The sequence below is a fragment of the Lagopus muta genome, chromosome 3, assembly GCF_023343835.1.
Source record: "Lagopus muta isolate bLagMut1 chromosome 3, bLagMut1 primary, whole genome shotgun sequence".
In the NCBI taxonomy this organism is placed as follows: domain Eukaryota; kingdom Metazoa; phylum Chordata; class Aves; order Galliformes; family Phasianidae; genus Lagopus; species Lagopus muta.
The window spans coordinates 76,834-100,210 of NC_064435.1; the positions used below are offsets into that span (position 1 = coordinate 76,834).

Here is a 23,377-nt window from a genome sequence, read left to right on the forward strand (position 1 = left end):
CTATGGGTCCCAATGTGTCACTATGGGTCCCAATGTGTCTCCATGGCTCTCAATGTGTCTCTATGGGTCCCAACATGTCTCTATGGGTCCCAATGCGTCTCTATGGGTCCCAGTGTGTCTCTATGGGTCCCAACGTGTCTCTATGGGTCCCCATGTGTCTCTATGGGTCCCAATGCGTCTCTATGGGTCCCAGTGTGTCTCTATGAGTCCCAACGTGTCTCTATGGGTCCCAACGTGTCTCTATGGGTCCCAACAGGTCTCTATGGGTCCCAACGTGTCTCTATGGGTCCCAATGCGTCTCTATGTGCCCCAGTGTGTCTCTATGGGTCCCAACATGTCTCTGTGGGTCCCATTGTGTCTCTATGGGTCCCAACGTGTCTCTATGGGTCCCAATGTGTCTCTATGGGTCCCAGTGTGTCTCTATGGGTCTCAATGTGTCTCTATGGGTCCCAACGTGTCTCTATGGGTCCCAATGTGTCTCTATGGGTCCCAGTGTGTCCCTATGGGTTCCAATGTGTCTCTATGGGTCCGATTGTGTCTCTATGGGTCCCAGTGTGTCTCTATGGGTCCCAGTGTGTCTCTATGGGTCCCAACGTGTCTCTATGGGTCCCACTGTTCACTGCAGCAGGCTGCCCAGGGAGGTGGTGGAGTCTCCTGCTCTGCAGATGTTCCAGACCTGCCTGGATGCCGACCTGTGCGACCTGCTGTAGGGAACCTGCTTTGGCAGGGGGTTGGACTCCATGAGCTCTGCAGCTCCCTTCCACCCCCTACAGTTCTGTCATTCTATGATTAACAGCACAGGGCTTCTCACCTGTAGTTGCCGCTCAGCACCACCATGCAGTCCACCAGGAGGAATTTCTCCTTCACGTGTCCTTTGAAAGACATCCCCGTGCGGCAGTAGTAGGTTGGGCCAGAAACTGTTCTCACCCTTAGGAACTGCAAACCAGACAAGGCTGTTACTTCCCCTCCCCCTCTTTTTTCCCCTTATTCTCTTAACGTCCCTCCTGCCACCAATCTTCCACTCCAGCACAAGCCGTTCTGTCTGCATGCGCAGTGGATAAGCGACCCTTTATATCAGCGTGCCCTTTGCCTTCAGGCCTACACTGTGCCAGGTCTACTGGCTTCATGCATGTATTTCTCTATTCTCTGGCCCCAGTTTCCCCTTTCTCAGGTTCTTACTGTAAGAACAACCCAAAGTACCCCATAGGTACCTCTCTCAGGATGGGAATTGCGGGTCGGGTTGGTCTTTGGTTTGCTCACCTCCACATAGTTCAGATTGACTCTGCATTTAGCAGCTGTATCAAGGAAAAGCTGAGAGTTCATTTCATCCAGCAAGATGTACACGGGGACTCTGCGAGCAGCAGCATCCAGCACTTCAAACAGCAGATCCACGTCAGTGAAAATGTCCATGACTATGGCTACCACCTAGGAAAAGAACACAGGGAAGTCTTCAGAGATCTGTGCCTGCCTGCGGCCGCCCTGCTCATGTTCCCCAGCACACAGCATTCCAAAGCTGCACTGTTAAACTGACTCCATTTCAACTTCCTATTCAGTGGGCTCCAGAACTGGAAATAGGTTTCCTATCTGACGCGCGCATCGTGGACATGAGCTGCAAAGTGAGCGAGGATCCTCACTGTCGCTGATCGTTCCCTTATTCCTCATTAGCCCAGTGCTCACAGCAGGCATTTTTTGGTCACAGAACCACACTGGCAGGTATCACTGACCTGCCTGGCCTCTACGCCCTCACTCCCTCCAGCACATTTCATAGAATCATAGAATCACCAAGGTTGGAAAAGACCTCAAAGCTCATCCAGTCCAACCGTTCACCCATCACCAACAGCTCCCACTGAACCACGGCCCTCAGCACAGCATCCAGCCTTTCCTTCAACACCCCCAGGCTCGGTGCCTCCCCCACCTCCCTGGGCATCCATTGCAGTGCTGCCCACCTTTCTGACACCTCATTCTTCCTCATGTCCAGCCTGAATCTCCCCTGCCGCAGCTTGAAGCCGTTCCCTCTGCTCCCATCACTGATGGCACGAGAGCAGAGGCCGACCCCCAGCTCCCTGCAGCCTGCCTTCAGCAGCCATAGAGAGCAGTGAGCTCTGCCCTGAGCTCCTCTTCTCCAGGCTGAACATTCCCAGCTCCTTCAGCCTCTCCTCACCAGCCCTGTGCTCCAGACCCCTCACCATTTCATTGCCCTCCTTTGAACACGTTCCAGGGCCTCAATATCTTTCTTGCAGTGAGGGGCCCAAAACTGGACACAGCCCTCGAGGTGCGGCCTCACCAGAGCTGAGCACAGGGGATGGATGCTCACCTCCCTGCTCCTGCTGGCCATTTCTGATGCAGGCCAGGCTGCCATTGCCCTTCCTGGCCACCTGGGCACACTGCTGGCTCCTGTTCAGCCCAGCATCCATCCATATCCCCAGCTCCATTTCCTCTACGCCGTCCTCCAGCCACACCGCCCCAAGCCTGCAGCGTCGCCTGGGGTTGTTGTAGCCCAAGTGCAGGACCCGGCATTTGGCCTTGTTGAACCTCATCCCATTGGCTCCAGCCCAGCTCTCCAGCCTGTCCAGATCCCTCTGTAGGGCCTCGCCACCCCCAGGCAGATCCACACTTCCAGCCCATTTGGTGCCATCTGCGAATGCACTGAGGCTGCACTCGATGCCCTCATCCAGGCCATCAATAAAGATATTGAAGAGCACAGGCCCAGCACCGAGCCCTGGGGAACACCACTCACAACTGGTCGCCAGCTGGATTTGACTCCATTCACCACCACTCTCTGTGCCCGACCCTCCTTTGTCATTTTTAAATACATTCCTGGCCAATGTTGAGCCAGCCACTGCAGAGCCACCTCTAGATGTCGCCAGTACCTTCTGAAGTAGCTTTTAATTGCAGCTTTGACAGTAGCTCCAGAAAACAAGGCATACGAGTGTCAGCTGGGGGATCCGGGGCTGCTTAATCCGGAGGGAAACCCCTCATTTCTCCACAACTACCTGAAATGATCCCGTGGTTCAAAGCTCTGTAGGATTTCCCTGTCCTCCCCAGCTCTTATCAGCATATAACGATAATCCCTGGTGGGAAGGAGTAATGAAGATGCAGCGAAACTCATCTCAGCGTTACCCACTGAAAAGCCACAATGGGCACACATTGAAACGCGGGACGTTGCACTTGGACAGAAGAGAAACTTCTTACTTTAAGGGTGATGAAAGATTAGCAACAGGGTGCCCAGAAAGACAGCAGCCTCCACTCCTGGAGACACTGGAGGAAAAGCCCTCAGTAACCTTCTCTAATTGACTCTGAGCAGAGAGGCTGGACTGGACGACCCCCAGAGGCCCCTTTCTAACCTCGGCTGCTCTGTGATTCTCTGAACTCTTGGTGTACTTCACTGTGGCCTTACACAGTTCTTCTCGAGCCCAGAGAACAGAGGCCAGCTTTGATGAAATAAACAGCTTCAGAACCAACCTCCTTCTCTGTCAGGTCCCAGAGAACATTAAGGAGCCCAGCAGAGGATACGACGCGTCCTCTCACACGCTCACGGTCTCTCTCTGCTCTCAGACTCCCTGACGTCTCACCTGCTGAGCAGCTCGAATCATCCTGCGAGCCTCTTCCTTGATGCTGGGGTTGTCGGGGGGCGGCGGTTGCACCAGGGTTGTTACTTCTGTTCCCCTGAACCCAAAGACCATGGGCCAGCCCAGGTCGAGCTCCGGAACGGCGAGGTCTGAGTTCATGGGCCAGTACGTCCCGGAGGATCCATCCACGTCGTTGTCCCCCGCCGCGTCTGTGTTACCTTCCTGATTGGCATACTGGGGCTTCTGAAGGTTCTGTAGGATGTGATCCACCTCCGAGTTGCAAAGGAAATCGGGGGCTGCCTCCTCTGCCAGAAAGCGTTCGTAACTTTCTTTGCCCTCTTCGGTGAGTATATCCAGAGCCAGGCGGTAATACTCCTTGTAGTGGGGGGGAAGGTAGTTAGGGTCAAGCGGGTTGTCCCCCTGCGAGGAGCTTTGAGATCGGCGAGCCATGGGGGAAGGGAGAGCTGTAAGAAGAGAAGAGCCAACAGTGAGAACGGCCGGAGCCACGGCAGCAGGCCCACTTCAGTGACACAACCGTCCTCGTAAATGGTGAAAGCTCAGAGGCCACGATGGCAAAATCAGAAGAGAAGAGAATGTTGGGGAATCGGAAGGGAGCTCAGGGGTCATCAGGTTCCAGCCTTGCTGCCACAGGCAGGATTGCCAACCACTAGATCAAATAGTAGCACAGGGTGCCCAGGACCCCATCCAACCCCACTCAACCCCATCAACCCCATCCAACCCCGTCCAACCCCATCCAGCCCCATCCAACCCCACCCAGCCCCATCCAACCCCATCCAACCCCGTCCAACCCCATCAACCCCATCCAGCCCCATCCAACCCCATCCAACCCCATCAACCCCATCCAATCCCATCAATCCCATCCAGCCCCATCCAACCCCATCCAGCCCCATCCAACCCCATCCAACCCCATCCAGCCCCATCCAACCCCAAACAACCCCATCCAACCCCATGCAGCCCCATGCAGCCCCATCCAACCCCATCCAGCCCCATCCAACTCCATCTAACCTCATCCAACCCCATCCAACCCCATCAACCCCATTCAGCCCCATCCAACCCCAAACAACCCCATCCAACCCCATCCAACCCCACCCAGCCCCATCCAACTCCATCTAACCTCATCCAACCCTATCCAACCCCATCAACCCCATCCAGCCCCATCCAACCCCAACCAACCCCATCCAACCCCATCCAACCCCATCAACCCCACCCAGCCCCATCCAACTCCATCTAACCTCATCCAACCCCATTCAACCCCATCAACCCCATCCAGCCCCATCCAACCCCAAACAACCCCATCCAACCCCATGCAGCCCCATGCAGCTCCATCCAACCCCATCCAGCCCCATCAGCCCCATCCAAACCCATCCAACCCCATCTAGCCCCATCAACCCCACCCAGCCCCATCAACCCCATCCAACCCCATCAACCTCATCAACCCCATCCAGCCCCATCCAACCCCAAACAACCCCATCCAACCCCATGCAGCCCCATCCAACCCCATGCAGCCCCATCCAACCCCATCAACCCCATCCAACCCCATCCAGCCCCATCAACCCGGCCTTGAACACCTCCAGGGATGGATGGGGCATCCATAGCTTCTGGGCAATCTGTTCCAGCACCTCAACACCTTCTCAGTGAAAAAATTCCCCTACACCTACCCTAAATCTTCCTTCCTTCAGTTTAAAACCATTCTCTCTTGTCCTATCACTATCTACCCTTGTATAAAGCTCTTGTTTATGATCTCCCTCAACATACTGAAAGGCCATAGTGAGGTCACCCCGCAGCCTTCTCTTCTCCAGGCTGTGCAATCACAGAATCACTGAATCACAGACTCACAGAATCACAGGGGTTGGAAGGGACCTCCAGAGACCATCGAGTCCAACCCCCCCACCAAAGCAGTTCCCTACACCAGGTACAAGCCCATTGCCTTCAGACTGTCTTCACAGTAGAGGTGCTGCAGCCCTCTGACCACCTTCGTGGCCCTCCTCTGGACCCTCTCCAAAACCTCCTTATCTTTCCTGCCTTGGGGACCTCAGACCTGGATGCAATCCTCCATCTGGGGCCTCAGGATGGCAGAGCAGAGAGGCACCATCACCTCCTTTGCTCTGCTGGCCATTCTTCTGATGCAGCCTGGGATGTTATCGACCTTCCAGGATGCAAGGCACACAAGGCTGGCTCACTTTTTCATCTGCCAGGACCTCTCAGTCCTTCTCAGCAGGACTACCCTCAAGGAGTTCTTCTTCCAATCTGTATCCATATCTGGGATTATGGATACAGATGGATATGGATATATTTGGAGGCAAAATCAGAAACAGATCAATGAGGGCATCGCAGTGATGAACAAAAACGATGCGTGGGCATCCGGGCCAGAGATTGCTCAAAGCTAAGCTAACATTTGTCTTTAATTTTAATCTTCTAATTATTTTTTTTTTGGTTATTATCTGAACGCCACTGAAGCTCATTTCCAAATGCAAAATAATAATAATTAATAATTAAAAAATGACTGTGCATAATAGAGTAGGCAGTGCAAACACACGTGCAGGTCTACAAATGCCCCCACCGAATCCTTAGAAACTGTTTTAACATCACCTCAGTGTGGGAAGAGAAGCACGGCCATAAGTGGAATGCAGGCAAATTTAAGGGCACCACACTGCTGTGTGCTCACGAGTCCTCATGAGAGCCATGAAGAAATAAAGGCAAGGGCAGGATTCTTCTTCAGCCTCCTGGAGTTAAGGCTGGGAAAACCCGGGCTGATTGATTTGGTTGAAGAGGAAATGGAGCTGGGGGTGTTGGTTGGTGCTGGGCTGAACAGGAGCCCACAGTGTGCCCAAGTGGCCAAGAGGGCCAACAGCATCCTGGCCTGCATTAGAAATGGTGTTGCCAGCAGGAGCAGGGAGGTGAGCATCCATCCCCTGTACTCAGCTCTGGTGAGGCCGCACCTCGAGTGCTGTGTCCAGTTTTGGGCCCCTCACTGCAAGAAAGACATGGAGGGCCTGGAACGTGTTCAAAGGAGGGCAATGAAATGGTGAGGGGTCTGGAGCACAGGGCTGGTGAGGAGAGGCTGAAGGAGCTGGGAATGTTCAGCCTGGAGAAGAGGAGCTCAGGGGAGAGCTCACTGCACTGTACAACTGCATGAAGGGAGGTTGTGGTGCAAAAGGGCCTGGCCTCTTCTCCCAGGCAAATAGTAGGAGCCGAGGAAATGGCCAGAAGTTGTAGCAGAGGAGGTTTAGGTTGGACATGAGGAGAAACTTCTTCTCTCAAAGGGTGGTCAGGCACTGCAATGGCTGCACAGGGAGGTGGTGGAGGCGCCGTCCCTGGCAGCGTTCAAGAGGCGCCTGGATGAGGAGCTGTGAGATGTGGTTTAGTGCTGGTGGCACTGATAGCAATGGGAGGGGGGTTGGACTGGATGAGCTTGCAGCTCGTTTCCAACCTTGTGATTCTGTGATTCTGTGGTGTTTCACAGTGAGGCCTGCAGGGAAGCTATCGCTCCAGACTCGAAACAAACCTGATTTTAAGCAGATTTTGAAAGAAAAGTGGATCGTGGCAGAAAAGCAACTCAACGTCACGGGATCCCGCTGATCTGAAGAGAGCTCCAAAGCTCTCTGGCTTCCTACCCTGCACTATAATGCTTCCATCACTGACATCCACAGAGCCTTCCTCGTTGTTAGAAGAGCTTGGCAGTCCTTGACTGCTTGTGTCAAGCTGCCTTCATAGGGATGCTGAGCACAGAGGGTGGAAGGAGCTCCTGTTTTCGGTAGCATTCAATACAGAAATGATTGCCGTGGTTGAGGGAGGAAGAGAAAGAGGCTTCAGGACCGTGCTGTAAAATGGGGAGCACTGCATACCTCCCTTTTGCTGTGCTCAGGTCTCCTCACCTGCTCTTGGCCGTGCTAAAGTGTCTCAAGCCCTCATTTCAAGGAAATGCTCTCCGGGTTCAATGCTTTCTTGGACTGAAGGCCTTTCCTGGATTCACAGACTTCCCAAACCAGCCCACAGCATCAAAGCAATGAAATCACAAACACTTCATACAGCACCATCCTCCCTTTTCATCTCTCCTTTGACATTCCCCACTTTGGTGACACAAAATCCTCAGTCACCCCATTCTGCTGGGACGTCACGCAGGACCCCGCGAGCTCCGCAGCTCCGCAGGAGTCCTGGGCTGTGCTGGAGGCCACGCTGTCCAACCTATCCAGAATAATCCATAAAGGGGGGAGAGTCGTGCAGGTGAAATGCCTGGCAATGCTGGCTTGAGCTGAACAGAAACTGCGAAGACAAAGGAGGCAGAGAAAACAGAGGAGCCTCACGATATTGACTTGACAGTAAAAATGGCAAGGAGAAGAGAATGCTGATAAAGTGATCGAGCAACCTGAATTCTGTGTTATGGCAATGGATATTTCAGTGCTGTCATAAAGCAAGAAGGCAAAAAAATGGATATTAAAAGGAGAAATGTCAGCTAATCTGAAAGTTTATTTATTAAAGAATACGGGTTTAGAGGGAACTTAAACCTGGACACGCTGCAAATGTGAAAGGGTCATCCTCACATCTAAGAAGGCTGTTATCACAGAATGACAGAATTGTAGGGGTTGGAAGGGAGCTGCAGAGCTCATGGAGTCCAACCCCCTGCCAAAGCAGGTTCCCTACAGCAGGTCGCACAGGTCGGCATCCAGGCAGGTCTGGAACATCTGCAGAGCAGGAGACTCCACCACCTCCCTGGGCAGCCTGTTCCAGTGAACAGTGGGACCATAGAGACACGTTGGGACCCATAGAGACACGGTGGGACCCATAGAGACACATTGGGACCCATAGAGACACGGTGGGAGCATAGAGACACATTGGGACCCATAGAGACACGTTGGGAGCATAGAGACACATTGGGACCCATAGAGACACATTGGGACCCATAGAGACACACTGGGACCATAGAGACACATTGGGACCCATAGAGACACATTGGGACACATAGAGACACGTCGGGACCCATAGAGACACGTAGGGACCTATAGAGACACATGGGGACCCATAGAGACACATTGGGACCCATAGAGCCACATTGGGACCCATAGAGACACGTTGTGATCCACAGAGACACACTGGGACACATAGAGACGCATTGGGACCCATAGAGACACAATGGGACCCATAGAGACACGTTGGGACCCATAGAGACACATTGGGACCCATAGAGACACATTGTGACCCATAGAGACACGTTGGGACCCATAGAGACACAATGGGACCCATAGAGACACAATGGGACCCATAGAGACACGTTGGGACATAGAGACACACTGGGACCCATAGAGACACATTGGGACCCATAGAGACACATTGGGACACATAGAGACGCATTGGGACCCATTGAGACACAATGGGACCCATTGAGACACGTTGGGACCCATAGAGACATGTTGGGACCCATAGAGACACATTGTGACCCATAGAGACACGTTGGGACACATAGAGACACACTGGGACCCATAGAGACACATTGGGACCCATACAGACACATTGGGACCATAGAGGTACGTTGGGACCCATAGAGACACACTGGGACCCATAGAGACACTTTGGGACCCACAGACACACGTTGGGACCCATAGAGACACATGGGGACCCATAGAGACACTTTGGGACCCATAGAGACACATTGGGACCCATAGAGACACACTGGGACCCATAGAGACACGTTGGGACCCATAGAGACACATTGGGACCCATAGAGACACGTTGGGACCCATAGAGACACATTGGGACCCATAGAGACACGTTGGGACCCATAGAGACACGCTGGGACCCACAGACTCCCCCACCTCCCTGCAGCCTGTTCCAGCGCTCCTCCCCTCACTGCACAGCCGTTCCTTCGCACATTGCTGCACAACTTCCTATGCTGCAGTTTCCGGCTGTTTCCCCTCATCCTGTCTCCACTCCCCACTGAAAAGAGTCCATCCTCGCCATGCTGCCCCCCACACCTCAGATATTGACAGACCTGGATCAGCTCCCCTCTCAGCCTTCTTTTCTCCATGCTGAACAGACCCAGCTCACTCAGCCTTTCTCCATAGCAGAGATGCTCCAGGCCCCTCACCATCTTGCTGGCCCTCCGCTGGACTCTTCCCAAGAGCTCCCTGTCTGTTTTGTGCTGGGCAGCCCAGAACTGGACGCCGTGCTCCAGGTGAGGCCTCAGCAGGGCAGAGCAGAGGGGGAGGATCGCCTCCCTCGACCTGCTGGCCAATTATGAACGCCAAGTACAAATCTTTAGCCCAGAGAAGAGGTCCATACAATGTGAGCAGGACAGGTGGCTGTTTTCTCCTTACAAGAACTGAAAGGCTTTCAAATGAAACGAGCAGGCAGTGGGTTTCAGACTGGACAGCAGGAAAGCTTTCTCAAGCTCTTCCTGTGCAGAATGCCTTCCCAAAGGATGCTTTAGCTACTGATACATTGCTAGCGTTCAGAAAGCAAGTGGGCACCTCCACAGATGGAAAGAAAATCCTCTGAAGCCATTAAAGGTATCACTGCGGACCACAAGAATCTCTGGGGAAGCATTGCCACTCTTCCTTATGCATCCCTGCTCGCCACACTTGGTAAGGAAATACCAAATTGATATCATAGAACCACAGAACAGCCTGGATTGAAAAGGACCACAGCGCTCATCTCAGCCTCTGACCATCAGTCTGATGGGAGGCACTGCTTCTCGTCTGGCTTTGGCTGTTTGGCACTTCCAGCATCGCTGCATCCTAGGATGAAGGACTGTTTGCACTTCAACGCAGCACCCAGCTGCACTGAACGCAGGTATGGATCTACCTACACCTCTGAGTCTCATCCCAATGCAACCAACATTTCACCAGGATTTACAGTTCCCGATTGCTGACAAAGGCCAAGTGTCTCTGAGTCAAGAACTAATTAATGAATAAAATCGTTTCAGACAGGTCTTTTCCAAACTCAATTCCCACTAATGACTAAACTGCAGAGTGAAAAAACAGTTGGATTCATCCCCATGCAAATCACGAGCCGCTGCTATTAGCAATTCTGCCTCTCATAAACGGTGGGTGTGTAAGTTGGCACTTCCATAAGGAGGTCAGCTCACCGGTGAGCCATGTGTGCATCACAGCAGCCGCTGCGTGAAGCTCAAGCTGATAAGCACTGCTGGACACCCGTGCAGGGGGAAATGGGTACATGAGGCAGGGAAACAAATATCCAGGTGAGGATGAAGGAGGACGATGGCACACGGTTTGGCTGTAAGCGTGGGATCGATGCTGGTGCTGCAGTGGCTGAAGTGGCACTGGGGGGGGGAGGGGGGTAAGGAGGGGGTAATGGCAGCAGGAGACGGCACTGCTGCCTGGGTGAGAGGATGTCAGCTGAATATCTGGGGAGGGGAGAGAGTGCTGACAGCTGGACAAAGGGACAGAATCACAGAATTGTAGGGGTTGGAAGGGAGCTGCAGAGCTCATGGAGTCCAACCCCCTGCCAAAGCAGGTTCCCTACAGCAGGTCGCACAGGTCGGCATCCAGGCAGGTCTGGAACATCTGCAGAGCAGGAGACTCCACCACCTCCCTGGGCAGCCTGTTCCAGTGAACAGTGGGACCATAGAGACATGTTGGGACCCATAGAGACACATTGGGACCCATAGAGACACGTTGGTACCCACAGAGACACATTGGGACCCACAGAGACACACTGGGACCCATAGAGACACACTGGGACACATAGAGACGCATTGGGACACATAGAGACGCATTGGGACCCATAGAGACACATTGGGACCCATAGAGACATGTTGGGACCCATAGAGACACATTGAGAGCCATAGAGACACACTGGGACCCACAGAGACACGTTGGGACCCATTGGGACCCATAGAGACACGTTGGGACCCATAGATACATGTTGGGACCCATAGAGACACACTGAGACCCATAGAGACACGTTGGGACCCATTGGGACCCGTAGAGACACGTTGGGACCCATACAGACACATTGGGGCCCACAGAGACACAATGGGACCCATAGAGACACGTTGGGACCCATAGAGACACATTGGGACCCATAGAGACACGTTGGGACCCATAGAGACACGTTGGGACCCACAGACTCCCCCACCTCCCTGCAGCCTGTTCCAGCGCTCCTCCCCTCACTGCACAGCCGTTCCTTCGCACATTGCTGCACAACTTCCTATGCTGCAGTTTCCGGCCGTTTCCCCTCGTCCTGTCTCCACTCCCCACTGAAAAGAGTCATGCTCCATGAAAAGGACATGCTCCTCTTCCTGAGAGCCACCCTGCAGGGAAGGACTGGGGGTCCCGGTGGATGGGAAGCTGGACGTGAGCCAGCCTGCGGTCCGGAAGGCCAACCGTGTTCTGTGCTGCATTGAAAAAGGGGTGGCCAGAGGGACAGGAAGGTGATTGTCAGGTGTTTGTTCCCCTCTAGACAGCTTTTGTGAGGCCCCATCTACAGGGATCCTTGAGGTCCCTTCCAACCTGGGCCATTCTGTGATTCTGTTGTGGATGCCCCATCCCTGCAGGCATCGGAGGCCAAGCTGGATGTGGCTCTGGGCAGCCTGGGCTGCTGGTTGGCGACCTGCACACAGCAGGGCTTGGAACCAGGTGAGCGCTGTGCTCCTGTGCAACCCAGGCCGTTCTGTGAGGGAAACTGCCTGCTTTCTCCAAGTGTCTATACTGCTCAGCACTAAGATTCACGGGGCCCCTGTATCTCTGGTGGGCAACAAGAAGTGCCTGAGGAGGCAGCTGTGAGCAGGAGGGACAGGCAATGCTTTGTCAGAACCCTTTCCCACCCTCTAACCATGTGTGGCTGGAAAGGCAGGGCAGGAAATCAAGGAAGGCTGAGCAGGGCTGTGTTTGCAATGGAGGAAGCCGCTGAAGTCACCTCAGGCTTTCTGGTTGCCAATACGAACCAGCAAGAAGTGAACAACTGAAGAAGTGCATTTCTGAAAATGCAAAATCGTATTCATGTTCTTCTTTAAGTCTTTGGCTTAAGCCAAACACAGAGCTGGAGGAATTCCTGTGGGATTGAATACGGAGATCACAGCTGAGGTAGGACAGCAGCCCAGGAGGGTTTGGAAGGAGGCCGATGAGACAAACAGGGACAGACATCTGCACCCAGTTGTGCTGCCGCAGCAAAAACAGCCTTGCAGGAGGGCGTTGGCTCCGCACATACGTGTTGGAAGCTGTCATTTCTCTGCGTGCACTTTAAGGAGTGTCAGCTTAGGCTGGGAAAGCCATGGGGTGCCTGCTGGGCTCTGTGGGCTGGGCCCAGGGTGCGGTGCGGCCGCAGGGCAGGCAGCGAGCAGGTTTGTCAGCACAGTCTGGGACGTCGAGCGGCCATCGGCCGTCCTGCTGCTCAGCACACGGCATCACCCCCCCCCCCCCCTCCCAAGGCAGCAGGGCAGGCAGATCGGTGCTGACCTCAGGGATGGGAGCTGTGGGGCTGAGGTGGGGCCGGGGAGGAAGGGAGGCGGTTCCCCCACGTCACCTTTACCTGTGAAAACAGAGCCAGAGGGCTGCAGCAAACACCCGAACTGGATCGCACTAAACTCCGGTCCTGCGGCCGAGTAACCGGGCTGGAAAATCTGCACCGTCACCCTGCTGGGCTACGGGGTGAGAAGTGGGGAGGGAGATGCCGCGTCCTCTTCCAGGCAGCTCCTTCTCGGAAGGCAGTGCTGAGGAAGCACCATCAGACCCTGCGTGCGGAGCAGCCGCTGTCTGCCGAGCGTGCCATTGCTGTGCCTGTGCCTGCTAAGGCTCTGCCATTCAGCTCCGCACGTCCTTCAGGTGCTGCTGGTATCTTCAAAAGCAGAGGCACAAATCTGAGAACTGTGGAGAAAAAAAAAAACAAACAACAAACACAACAGAAGTTATGGATCCGCTGCTATAAATGCTTTTTTTGCATCAGAAACAGTGTTGCACGCAGGAGCAGAGAGGTGATGGTTCCCCTGTGCTCAGCACTGGTGAGGCCGCACCTCGAGGGCTGTGTCCAGTTTTGGGCCCTCAATGCAGGAAAGATATTGAGGGCCTGGAACGTGTTCAAAGGAGGGCAACGAAATGGTGAGGGGTCTGGAGCACAGGGCTGGTGAGGAGAGGCTGAAGGAGCTGGGAATGTTCAGCCTGGAGAAGAGGAGCTCAGGGCAGAGCTCACTGCTCTCTATGGCTGCTGAAGGCAGGCTGCAGGGAGCTGGGGGTCGGCCTCTGCCCTGGTGCCATCAGTGATGGGAGCAGAGGGAATGGCTTCAAGCTGCGGCAGGGGAGATTCAGGCTGGACATGAGGAAGAATGAGGTGTCAGAAAGGTGGGCAGCACTGCAATGGATGCCCAGGGAGGTGGGGGAGGCACCGAGCCTGGGGGTGTTGAAGGAAAGGCTGGATGCTGTGCTGAGGGCCGTGGTTCAGTGGGAGCTGTTGGGAATGGGTGAACGGTTGGACTGGGGGAGCTTTGAGGTCTTTTCCAACCTTGGTGATTCTATAATTCTATGATTCTATAAACCTCAATGCTCGGAGCTGCAAGGACAGAAGGACAGTCCCCAACAAGTGGGTACCATGAACTAGGAGCAGCCGTGTCTGAGCGTTGTGCTGCTCCCAAGGAGAGGCTGAATGCTGTAAAAATGAGCTCTTTTCCCTCCAAAGTCCTCAGATTACCCAGAATGGAAGGGTGAGGAAATCCCAAAGTCAACACACTTTCAGGATGCTTCCCCAATCCCCTCCTTGCAAATCAGTCCCACAGCAGAATGGCTGTTTGGAAGCAGGTGACACAAACCCTAAGTAGGAGTGTTCTTAAATATCCTGCAGCTCTTAGGAACAAAATAATGGGATTCTGGAGACGGCAGGGCAGTTCTTGGGAGCTACCTGGAAGGCATTCAGTAAGATGGGGTCCTATTGCACAGGCATTTCAACTGCTGGTATATGAGAAATGGAACAAGCGTCTGCACCTCGTGGTTGTGCTGAATGGAAAACGGGCTGATACAGACTGAGAGTGTATCACAGAACCCCAGCATGGCCTGGGTGGCACAGGAGCACAGCGCTCACCTGGTTCCAAGCCCTGCTGTGTGCAGGTCGCCAACCAGCAGCCCAGGCTGCCCAGAGCCACATCCAGCCTGGCCTCCAATGCCTGCAGGGATGGGGCATCCACAGCCTCCTTGGGCAGCCTGTTCCCATGGGTAAAGCCTGTAGTCCTCAATCAGAGTATTATTATTATTATGCTCATTTACTCGAGCTTGTTCTGCTCATATACAGAAACTTCAACCCTTTCCAGTTTCCATTGGGCCCAGAGACTGTGGTCATCCTTCCTTATATACACAACCAGTTGCTCTTGAGGCCGTCGATAGGACAAGAGGAATGGTTTTAAACTGAGACAGGGGAAGTTTAGGTTCAATATGAGGAGGAAGTTTTTGAGCCAGAGGGCGGTGAGGCACTGGCACAGGTTGCCCAAGGAGGCTGTGGATGCCCCATCCCTGCAGGCATTGGAGGCCAGGCTGGATGTGGCTCTGGGCAGCCTGGGCTGCTGGTTGGCGACCTGCACACAGCAGGGGTTGGAACCAGGTGAGCGCTGTGCTCCTGTGCAACCCAGGCCATGGTGGGATTCTCGGATTCTATGAGTATGGGTCCCTATGGCACCCTGTGGATCCTTATGGCAACCTGTGGATCCCTATGGCACTCTATGGATCCCTATGGCACCCTGTGGATCCTTATGGCATCCTGTGGATCCCTATAGCACCCTGTGAGTCCCTATGGCACCCTGTGGATCCTTATGGCACCCTGTGGATCCCTATGGCACCCTGTGGATCCTTATGGCACCCTGTGGATCCCTATGGCACCCTATGGGTCCCTATGGCACCCTGTGGGTTCTTATGGCACCCTATGGGTCCCTATGGCACCCTATCAATCTCTATGGCACCCTGTGGGTTCTCTGGGCAGCCTGGGCTGCTGGTTGGCGACCTGCACACAGCAGGGGTTGGAACCAGGTGAGCGCTGTGCTCCTGTGCCACCCAGGCCATGCTGGGGTTCTGTGATGCCATGAACATTATTTTATCCCCTGTGTCAAACGCATTGGCAGCCGACTGCCCAGGCCGAAAGGATGCTCTGCAGGCAGGGATTTGCTTCTGCAGTGATAATGCAATGATATTCTATACAACAGCCTTCTTTAAAGCTACTGGAGTGGAATCATAGAGTCCTAGAATGGCCTGGGTTGACAGGGACATAATGCTCATCTGATTCCAACCCTTGCTATGCACAGGGTTGCCAACCAGCAGACCAGTGGCTTCTAGTTAGCAGTTAGCTTGGAGCGCTTTCTAGTTAGCAGCTGTTAGCACTTCTATGGTTAGAAAAGAAGGCAAGTGCTGTGTAAGGTGATGCGATCTGCTTCGGGTGCTTTCTGCATGCTGCAGAATTGGCTGCCACTCATTAATTTCCCAATCAGCAGCAACACAATGGCTTGCACGAAGAATGCTGCTTTGTCTCCACGCACAACCAATACCATCTGTCTGCACTGAACCATTTGCAAGGGCTAAACAGCACCAGTAGCTTCTGTGAAGAAAGCCCCAGGAATGCATCTCACCCCAATAAACATCCCCCAGCTTCCCACGTGCTGCAGTTCCACCAGGAGCTCATCCCAGGCTTTGCATGGCGAAAGATGCACAGGATGAGCAACAGGCTTTCAAAGCACTTCCCCGTCAATGCCAGCAGCAGAGAAGCCAGCTGCAGCTTCAGATATTATCTTGCTTCACATGCTACCACGGTAAACATGAGCTGAGCAACCATCCCACAAAAGTGGCTTGGGACGTCTGAGCAGAAACTGCCACGAATGGGAATGCACTGTGATGCAGAAGCACAGCTTTTGGATTCCGTGCAGCTCTGCAGGTACCCCCAGCTCTGCCCACCTCGCAGACTTCATCTCAGCTCTTACTGCTTTCAGTTCGTGCATCGCTGGGTTTTATCTCCACTGGGGAACAGCTGTATGAAACCTGCAGAGCTCTGCGATACCGCTTCAAATCTGGTGTTGTTAATCAAGCTGCTCCTAGGCTGAGTCTCCTGTTATAAGTAGAATAAGCCAGCATTTGATGACTAATTCCCTGCAGATTAGGCGAAAACGGTAACATTCTAATACTGGTTTTTCACAGTGAGGTTCCCAAGATACTTCTATTTATTTTTTTAGTATTGCCTCTTTATAAGAAAGGATACGAAGGCACTTGGAAGCGTGCAGAGGAGGGTAACAAACCTGGAGATGGGATTGGAAGCCACGTGCTGTGAGGAGGGGCTGAGCACAGCTGGGCTGCAGAAAAGAAGGCTGAGAGGCGACCTCACTGCTCCCTGCAACAAACTGAGCAGCAGAAACAGACAGGGGGCTGTTGGCCCCTTCTCCTCTCTGTCCCCCTGTGCATTGCAGGGCAGTTGGGCACCTTCCAAGGTCCCTTCCAGCCCTAAGGATTCTGTGATTCGATGACAAGCGGCTCCTCATTCCCTATGAAACCTGTGGCAGCTGTCAGGTAGGAGCTCAGGAAAGAACCGAAATGAAGGAGATGTTGGGCAGAAGTAAAAGCAGGGAGGGGGCCCTGAGAGATGGGAGGCCCACGTGGGACCTTGCTTAAACCCACCGACAAAGGCTCTCATTCAATTCAGATGCAAATGTTTGCTTTCCTGCCTTTGTTCTTTGGATGAGAATGCACTGAATCCCTTCTCAGATTTCCTGAACCCAGAGTGACAAAGATGATGACAGACATCATTTATTGGCATTGGTGCATGATGGCTGGAAGATTAATCCTAGAAGCTTACGGGAGCATTGATAAGAAAAGAGGAACTCCATGAGGGGGTGCCTTATTGCTTAAACATCGCCTGCAAATCTCTTCCTACAGCTTCGCTCAGCCCCCTCCCAAAAAACAAACAACCAAGCAACCAAACAGCCCAACAACACAGGCACCATGTTTTTGAGAACCTGAACTGCTGCAACTGACGAAGAAATTAAGTCACAAACTAAAAATAATACATGAAATGTGTGTACAGGAAGGACTGGAGCTCTTGGAGAGGGTCCAGAGGAGGGCACTGAGATGAGCAGAGGGCTGGAGCAGCTCTGCTATGAGGAAAGGCTGAGGGAACTGGGCTGGTTTGGCTTGGAGAAGAGAAGGATCCAGGGAGACCTCATGGTGGCCTTCAGTGCTTGGAGGGAGCGGATAAACAGGAGGGGAACGGCTGTGTGTGAGGGTGGGTGGTGACAGGACAAGGGGAATGGCTTTAAAGTGAGCCAGGGGAGGTTTGGGTTGGATGTGAGGAGGAAGTTTTTGAGCCAGAGGGCGGTGAGGCACTGGCACAGGTTGCCCAAGGAGGCTGTGGATGCCCCATCCCTGCAGGCATTGGAGGCCAGGCTGGATGTGGCTCTGAGCAGCCTGGGCTGCTGGTTGGCGACCTGCACACAGCAGGGGTTGGAACCAGGTGAGCGCTGTGCTCCTGTGCCACCCAGGCCATGCTGGGATTCTGGGATTCAATGGGTGTCAGTTTGTCCCTATATGGGATCTATGGATCTCTATGGGGATCTATGTGTCCCTATGGATTGCTATGGGGAACCTCTGTGTCCCTATGTGGTATCTATGGGTCTCTGTGGGGATCTATGTGTCCCTATGGGGATCTATGTTTCCCTATGGGTCCCTATGGGGGACCTATATGTCCCTATGTGGTATCTATGGGTTTCTGTGGGGATCTATGTGTCCCTGTGTGGGATCTATGTGTCCCTATGTGGGATCTATGTGTCCCTATGGGTCCCTATGGGGAACCTATATGTCCCTATGTGGCATCTATGGGTCTCTGTGGGGATCTATGTGTCCCTGTGTGGGATCTATGGGTCCCTATGGATCCCTATGGGTCTCTATGTGTCCCTATGTGGGATCTATGTGTCCCTATGGGGATCTATGTGTCCCTATGGATTGCTATGGGGAACCTCTGTGTCCCTATGTGGTATCTATGGGTCTCTATGGGAATCTATGTGTCCCTATGGGTCGCTATGGGAGACCTATATGTCCCTATGTGGCATCTATGGGTCTCTGTGGGGATCTATGTGTCACTGTGTGGAATCTATGGGTCCCTATGGGTCTCTATGGATCCCTACGTGTCCCTGTGTGGGATCTATGTGTCCCTATGGGGATCTATGTTTCCCTATGGGTCCCTATGGGGGACCTATATGTCCCTATGTGGCATCTATGGGTCTCTGTGGGGATCTATGTGTCCCTGTGTGGGATCTATGGGTCCCTATGGATCCCTATGGGTCTCTATGTGTCCCTATGTGGGATCTATGTGTCCCTATGGGGATCTATGTGTCCCTATGGATTGCTATGGGGAACCTCTGTGTCCCTATGTGGTATCTATGGGTCTCTATGGGAATCTATGTGTCCCTATGGGTCGCTATGGGAGACCTATATGTCCCTATGTGGCATCTATGGGTCTCTGTGGGGATCTATGTGTCACTGTGTGGAATCTATGGGTCCCTATGGGTCTCTATGGATCCCTACGTGTCCCTGTGTGGGATCTATGTGTCCCTATGGGGATCTATGTTTCCCTATGGGTCCCTATGGGGGACCTATATGTCCCTATGTGGTATCTATGGGTTTCTGTGGGGATCTATGTGTCCCTGTGTGGGATCTATGGGTCCCTATGGATCCCTATGGGTCTCTACGTGTCCCTATGTGGGATCTATGTGTCCCTATGGGGATCTATGTGTCCCTATGGGTCGCTATGGGGGACCTATATGTCCCTATGTGGCATCTATGGGTCTCTGTGGGGATCTATGTGTCCCTGTGTGGGATCTATGGGTCCCTATGGATCCCTATGGGTCTCTATGTGTCCCTATGTGGGATCTATGTGTCCCTATGGGGATCTATGTGTCCCTATGGATTGCTATGAGGAACCTCTGTGTCCCTATGTGGTATCTATGGGTCTCTGTGGGGATCTATGTGTCCCTATGTGGGATCTATGTGTCCCTATGGGGATCTATGGGTCTCTATGGGAATCTATGTGTCCCTATGGGTCGCTATGGGAGACCTATATGTCCCTATGTGGCATCTATGGGTCTCTGTGGGGATCTATGTGTCACTGTGTGGAATCTATGGGTCCCTATGGGTCTCTATGGATCCCTACGTGTCCCTGTGTGGGATCTATGTGTCCTTATGGGGATCTATGTTTCCCTATGGGTCCCTATGGGGGACCTTTATGTCCCTATGTGGTATCTATGGGTTTCTGTGGGGATCTATGTGTCCCTGTGTGGGATCTATGGGTCCCTATGGATCCCTATGGGTCTCTATGTGTCCCTATGTGGGATCTATGTGTCCCTATGGGGATCTATGTGTCCCTATGGATTGCTATGGGGAACCTCTGTGTCCCTATGTGGTATCTATGGGTCTCTGTGGGGATCTATGTGTCCCTATGTGGGATCTATGTGTCCCTATGGGGATCTATGGGTCTCTATGGGAATCTATGTTTCCCTATGGGTCCCTATGGGGGACCTATATGTCCCTATGTGGTATCTATGGGTTTCTGTGGGGATCTATGTGTCCCTGTGTGGGATCTATGGGTCCCTATGGATCCCTATGGGTCTCTATGTGTCCCTGTGTGGGATCTATGTGTCCCTATGTGGGATCTATGTGTCCCTATGGGGATCTATGTGTCCCTATGGGTCCCTATGGGGAACCTATATGTCCCTATGTGGCATCTATGGGTCTCTGTGGGGATCTATGTGTCCCTGTGTGGAATCTATGGGTCCCTATGGATCCCCATGGGTCTCTATGTGTCCCTATGGGGGATCTATGTGTCTCTATGGGGATCTATGTGTCCCTATAGGGATCTATGTGTCCCTATGGGTCCCTATGGGGGACCTATATGTCCCTATGTGGCATCTATGGGTCTCTGTGGGGATCCATGTGTCCCTGTGTTTAATCTATGGGTCCATCCAGCCCTGCGCCACGTTCTGAAGGAAGATCCGCAGCAGCAAAGCGATAAAACCTACACTGAAATAGCAGAAGGGGACTGGAAAGGTGAAGCAAACAGGAATGCTGCCCCTGCATTGCACAAGAAAGCAAAGGCCCCATTTTATCCTGCCAATATGACCTGGCAACTGTTTGAAACTCGACTGTACGAGCAGAATGCAGCAGAGTGGGACCTAAGAATTTCTTTCAGGCCATTAAGCGTGCTGGTTAATAGTCCTCATTAGCCTGCTCTGCAGTCCCTGTTGCTTTAGCAGTACCCAAGCAGAGATATCAGGCAGTAAGAGGAACATCCCAACTCCTTCTGAGCCCTTCATGTTTGACAAACTGAACATAAATAAGTGCAAACAAACTACAAGAAGGGGAGCAATCCAGGTACGTGCACACAGGCTTGATGCCACCTGAGGCGCCCACAGGCACTTTTCCTGCCTTCCAGCCGCTGGCTGAGAAAAGCTGAGTCTCTCATAGGGCTTTGTGCCACAGCTCCATGCTTCAGATACACAGGGCAGCTGCGTAAGTCAATAAAATGGACTGCAGTGAGAGCCATCCATCTGCTGAACTTCAGCTCACTGCTTACTCTGATACCTGTTCGGTTTTGAGGGGTCTGGAGCACAGGGCTGATGAGGAGAGGCTGAAGGAGCTGGGAATGTTCAGCCTGGAGAAGAGGAGCTCAGGGCAGAGCTCACTGCTCTCTATGGCTGCTGAAGGCAGGCTGCAGGGAGCTGGGGGTTGGCCTCTGCTCTCGTGCCATCAGTGATGGGAGCAGAGGGAACGGCTTCAAGCTGCGGCAGGGGAGATTCAGGCTGGACATGAGGAAGAATGAGGTGTCAGAAAGGTGGGCAGCACTGCAATGGATGCCCAGGGAGGTGGGGGAGGCACCGAGCCTGGGGGTGTTGAAGGAAAGGCTGGATGCTGTGCTGAGGGCCGTGGTTCAGTGGGAGCTGTTGGTGATGGGTGAATGGTTGGACTGGATGAGCTTTGAGGTCTTTTCCAACCTTGGTGATTCTATGATGCTATGAGACGCAGACTCCTTTATCTATGAAGTGGATTCTTAATTAGTACACATATAAGCCTCATGTCCTGATGTGTCACTTTTCCAAATGACCCAAGGTGCTCCGTGTGGGCGCCTCCCATTTCTGTTGGCTTTCCCAAAGATGAAGTATCCAACAGCTTTATTATCAGTGTTCTTCTTTTACTGATGAAAACGTTAAATAGAGAGGACACATTGCTGACGTTCTGGGATCTGTTCAACACAAACCTCCCCGACGCTCTCTATAAACTTCTTAATAATTTAAAGCATGCCTTTCCATTCTGCACGGCAGTACCGCAGCTTCCTTTTAGCAAAGAGCACACCAAGGGGAATACTACAGCATCTCACACAGTCCTGCAGACCACTGGTTAGCACCATTGCCATCCACCAGATATCTGCCCCGAATGCTGCAGCATTTCCCTAGCATTCTATCTGTGGCGGTGCAAGGAAGATGGAAAGCCTTACGTGCAGCTCTACAGCTGTGCCATGAGGAAAAGCCAGTGCTTTGGACACGGCCTCAATACCAGCATCACATCCACTCCAATCTGCAGGGGGAGAAGCAGCAGGCACAGCCAGCAGGCAGCACACAGCCCCACTCTCTGCAGTGCTGACTGCTGGAGGCCGTGGAGCAGTGGGCAGAGTACAGAAAGGTGCCCAGGTGGCCAAGAGGGCCAATGGCATCCTGGCCTGCATTAGAAATAGTGTGGCCAGCAGGAGCAGGGAGGTGAGCATCCCCTGTACTCAGCACTGGTGAGGCCGCATCTCGAGTGCTGTGTTCAGTTTTGGGCCCCTCACTGCAAGAAAGACATGGAGGGCCTGGAGCGTGTGCAGAGAAGGGCAATGAAATGGTGAGGGGTCTGGAGCACAGGGCTGATGAGGAGCGGCTGAAGGAGCTGGGAATGTTCAGCCTGGAGAAGAGGAGCTCAGGGCAGAGCTCACTGCACTGTACAACTGCATGAAGGGAGGTTGTGGTACAAAAGGGCCTGGCCTCTTCTCCCAGGCAAATAGCAGGAGCCGAGGAAACGGCCAGAAGTTGTAGCAGAGGAGGTTTAGGTTGGATATGGGGAGAAACTTCTTCTCTCAAAGGGTGGTCAGGCCCTGCAATGGCTGCACAGGGAGGTGGTGGAGGCGCCGTCCCTGGCAGCGTTCAAGAGGCGCCTGGATGAGGAGCTACGAGAGATGGTTTGGTGCTTGTGGTACTGATAGCAATGGGAGGGGGGTTGGACTGGATGATCTTGCAGCTCGTTTTCAACCTTGTGATTCTGTGATTCTGTGAAGGGCAGATACGGAAGGCAAAATAGAGCACAGCAACCCGTCCTCCTGCACAGCCCAGCACTCATGGGCACCTCTCAGGCACTACATGCATTAAATGGGTGTTGTGTGAAAAATACCCCATCTTCTCAGCAACCTGCTTCAGCCATCTTCACCTTTCCTCTGTGACATTGAACCTCACCGCAAAGTCAAATTAATCTTCACCTTCCCCTTTTAATTGTCTCAATGCCTTCATTAACAGAGTAGGACGATGACCCAGTGCCACATCTTTCAGGTGCAGCATGCATCACTTCTGAGCTCTGTCCATGCTAAATCCAACACGTTTTCTGTTGTTCGTTATCTCTGGACAATATTTGTGTCTTTTTGTGACGAATTCCTTGGACTTCCTCTCAAAATGCCATTTGTCTCTGCATCTCTGTACCAGAACAAGGAGCAGTGCCCTAACAGCACCTTTATCTGATGCTGCACGTCACAGCAAAATGGCCTGGTGTTCAATTCCAACTTCCATTCTGCATTTTGGCACATTG

At 53.1% G+C, this 23,377-nt stretch overlaps 2 protein-coding genes across 3 annotated transcripts in view; one reads left to right on the forward strand and one right to left on the reverse strand.

Annotated features, from left to right (window-relative positions):
• The window catches only part of FAM83H (family with sequence similarity 83 member H), a 47,693-nt gene that overhangs the window by 6,415 nt on the left and 17,901 nt on the right, over window positions 1-23,377 (reverse strand). Inside the window, exons 2-5 of the mRNA XM_048940175.1 lie at window positions 13,077-13,411; window positions 3,573-4,033; window positions 1,261-1,425; window positions 812-936 (exon numbers count right to left, since the gene is read on the reverse strand). Coding sequence (XP_048796132.1) covers window positions 812-936; window positions 1,261-1,425; window positions 3,573-4,019 — 737 coding nt within the window. The 5' untranslated portion in view covers window positions 4,020-4,033; window positions 13,077-13,411. The remainder of the gene's footprint in view (window positions 1-811; window positions 937-1,260; window positions 1,426-3,572; window positions 4,034-13,076; window positions 13,412-23,377) is intronic.
• LOC125691181 (uncharacterized) overlaps window positions 9,215-23,377 on the forward strand; it is a 99,082-nt gene continuing 84,919 nt past the window's right edge. For both annotated transcript variants that reach the window (XM_048940221.1, XM_048940222.1), the window contains exon 1: window positions 9,215-9,759. In XM_048940221.1, the coding sequence (XP_048796178.1) occupies window positions 9,544-9,759 (216 nt within the window). In that variant the 5' untranslated portion in view covers window positions 9,215-9,543. The remainder of the gene's footprint in view (window positions 9,760-23,377) is intronic.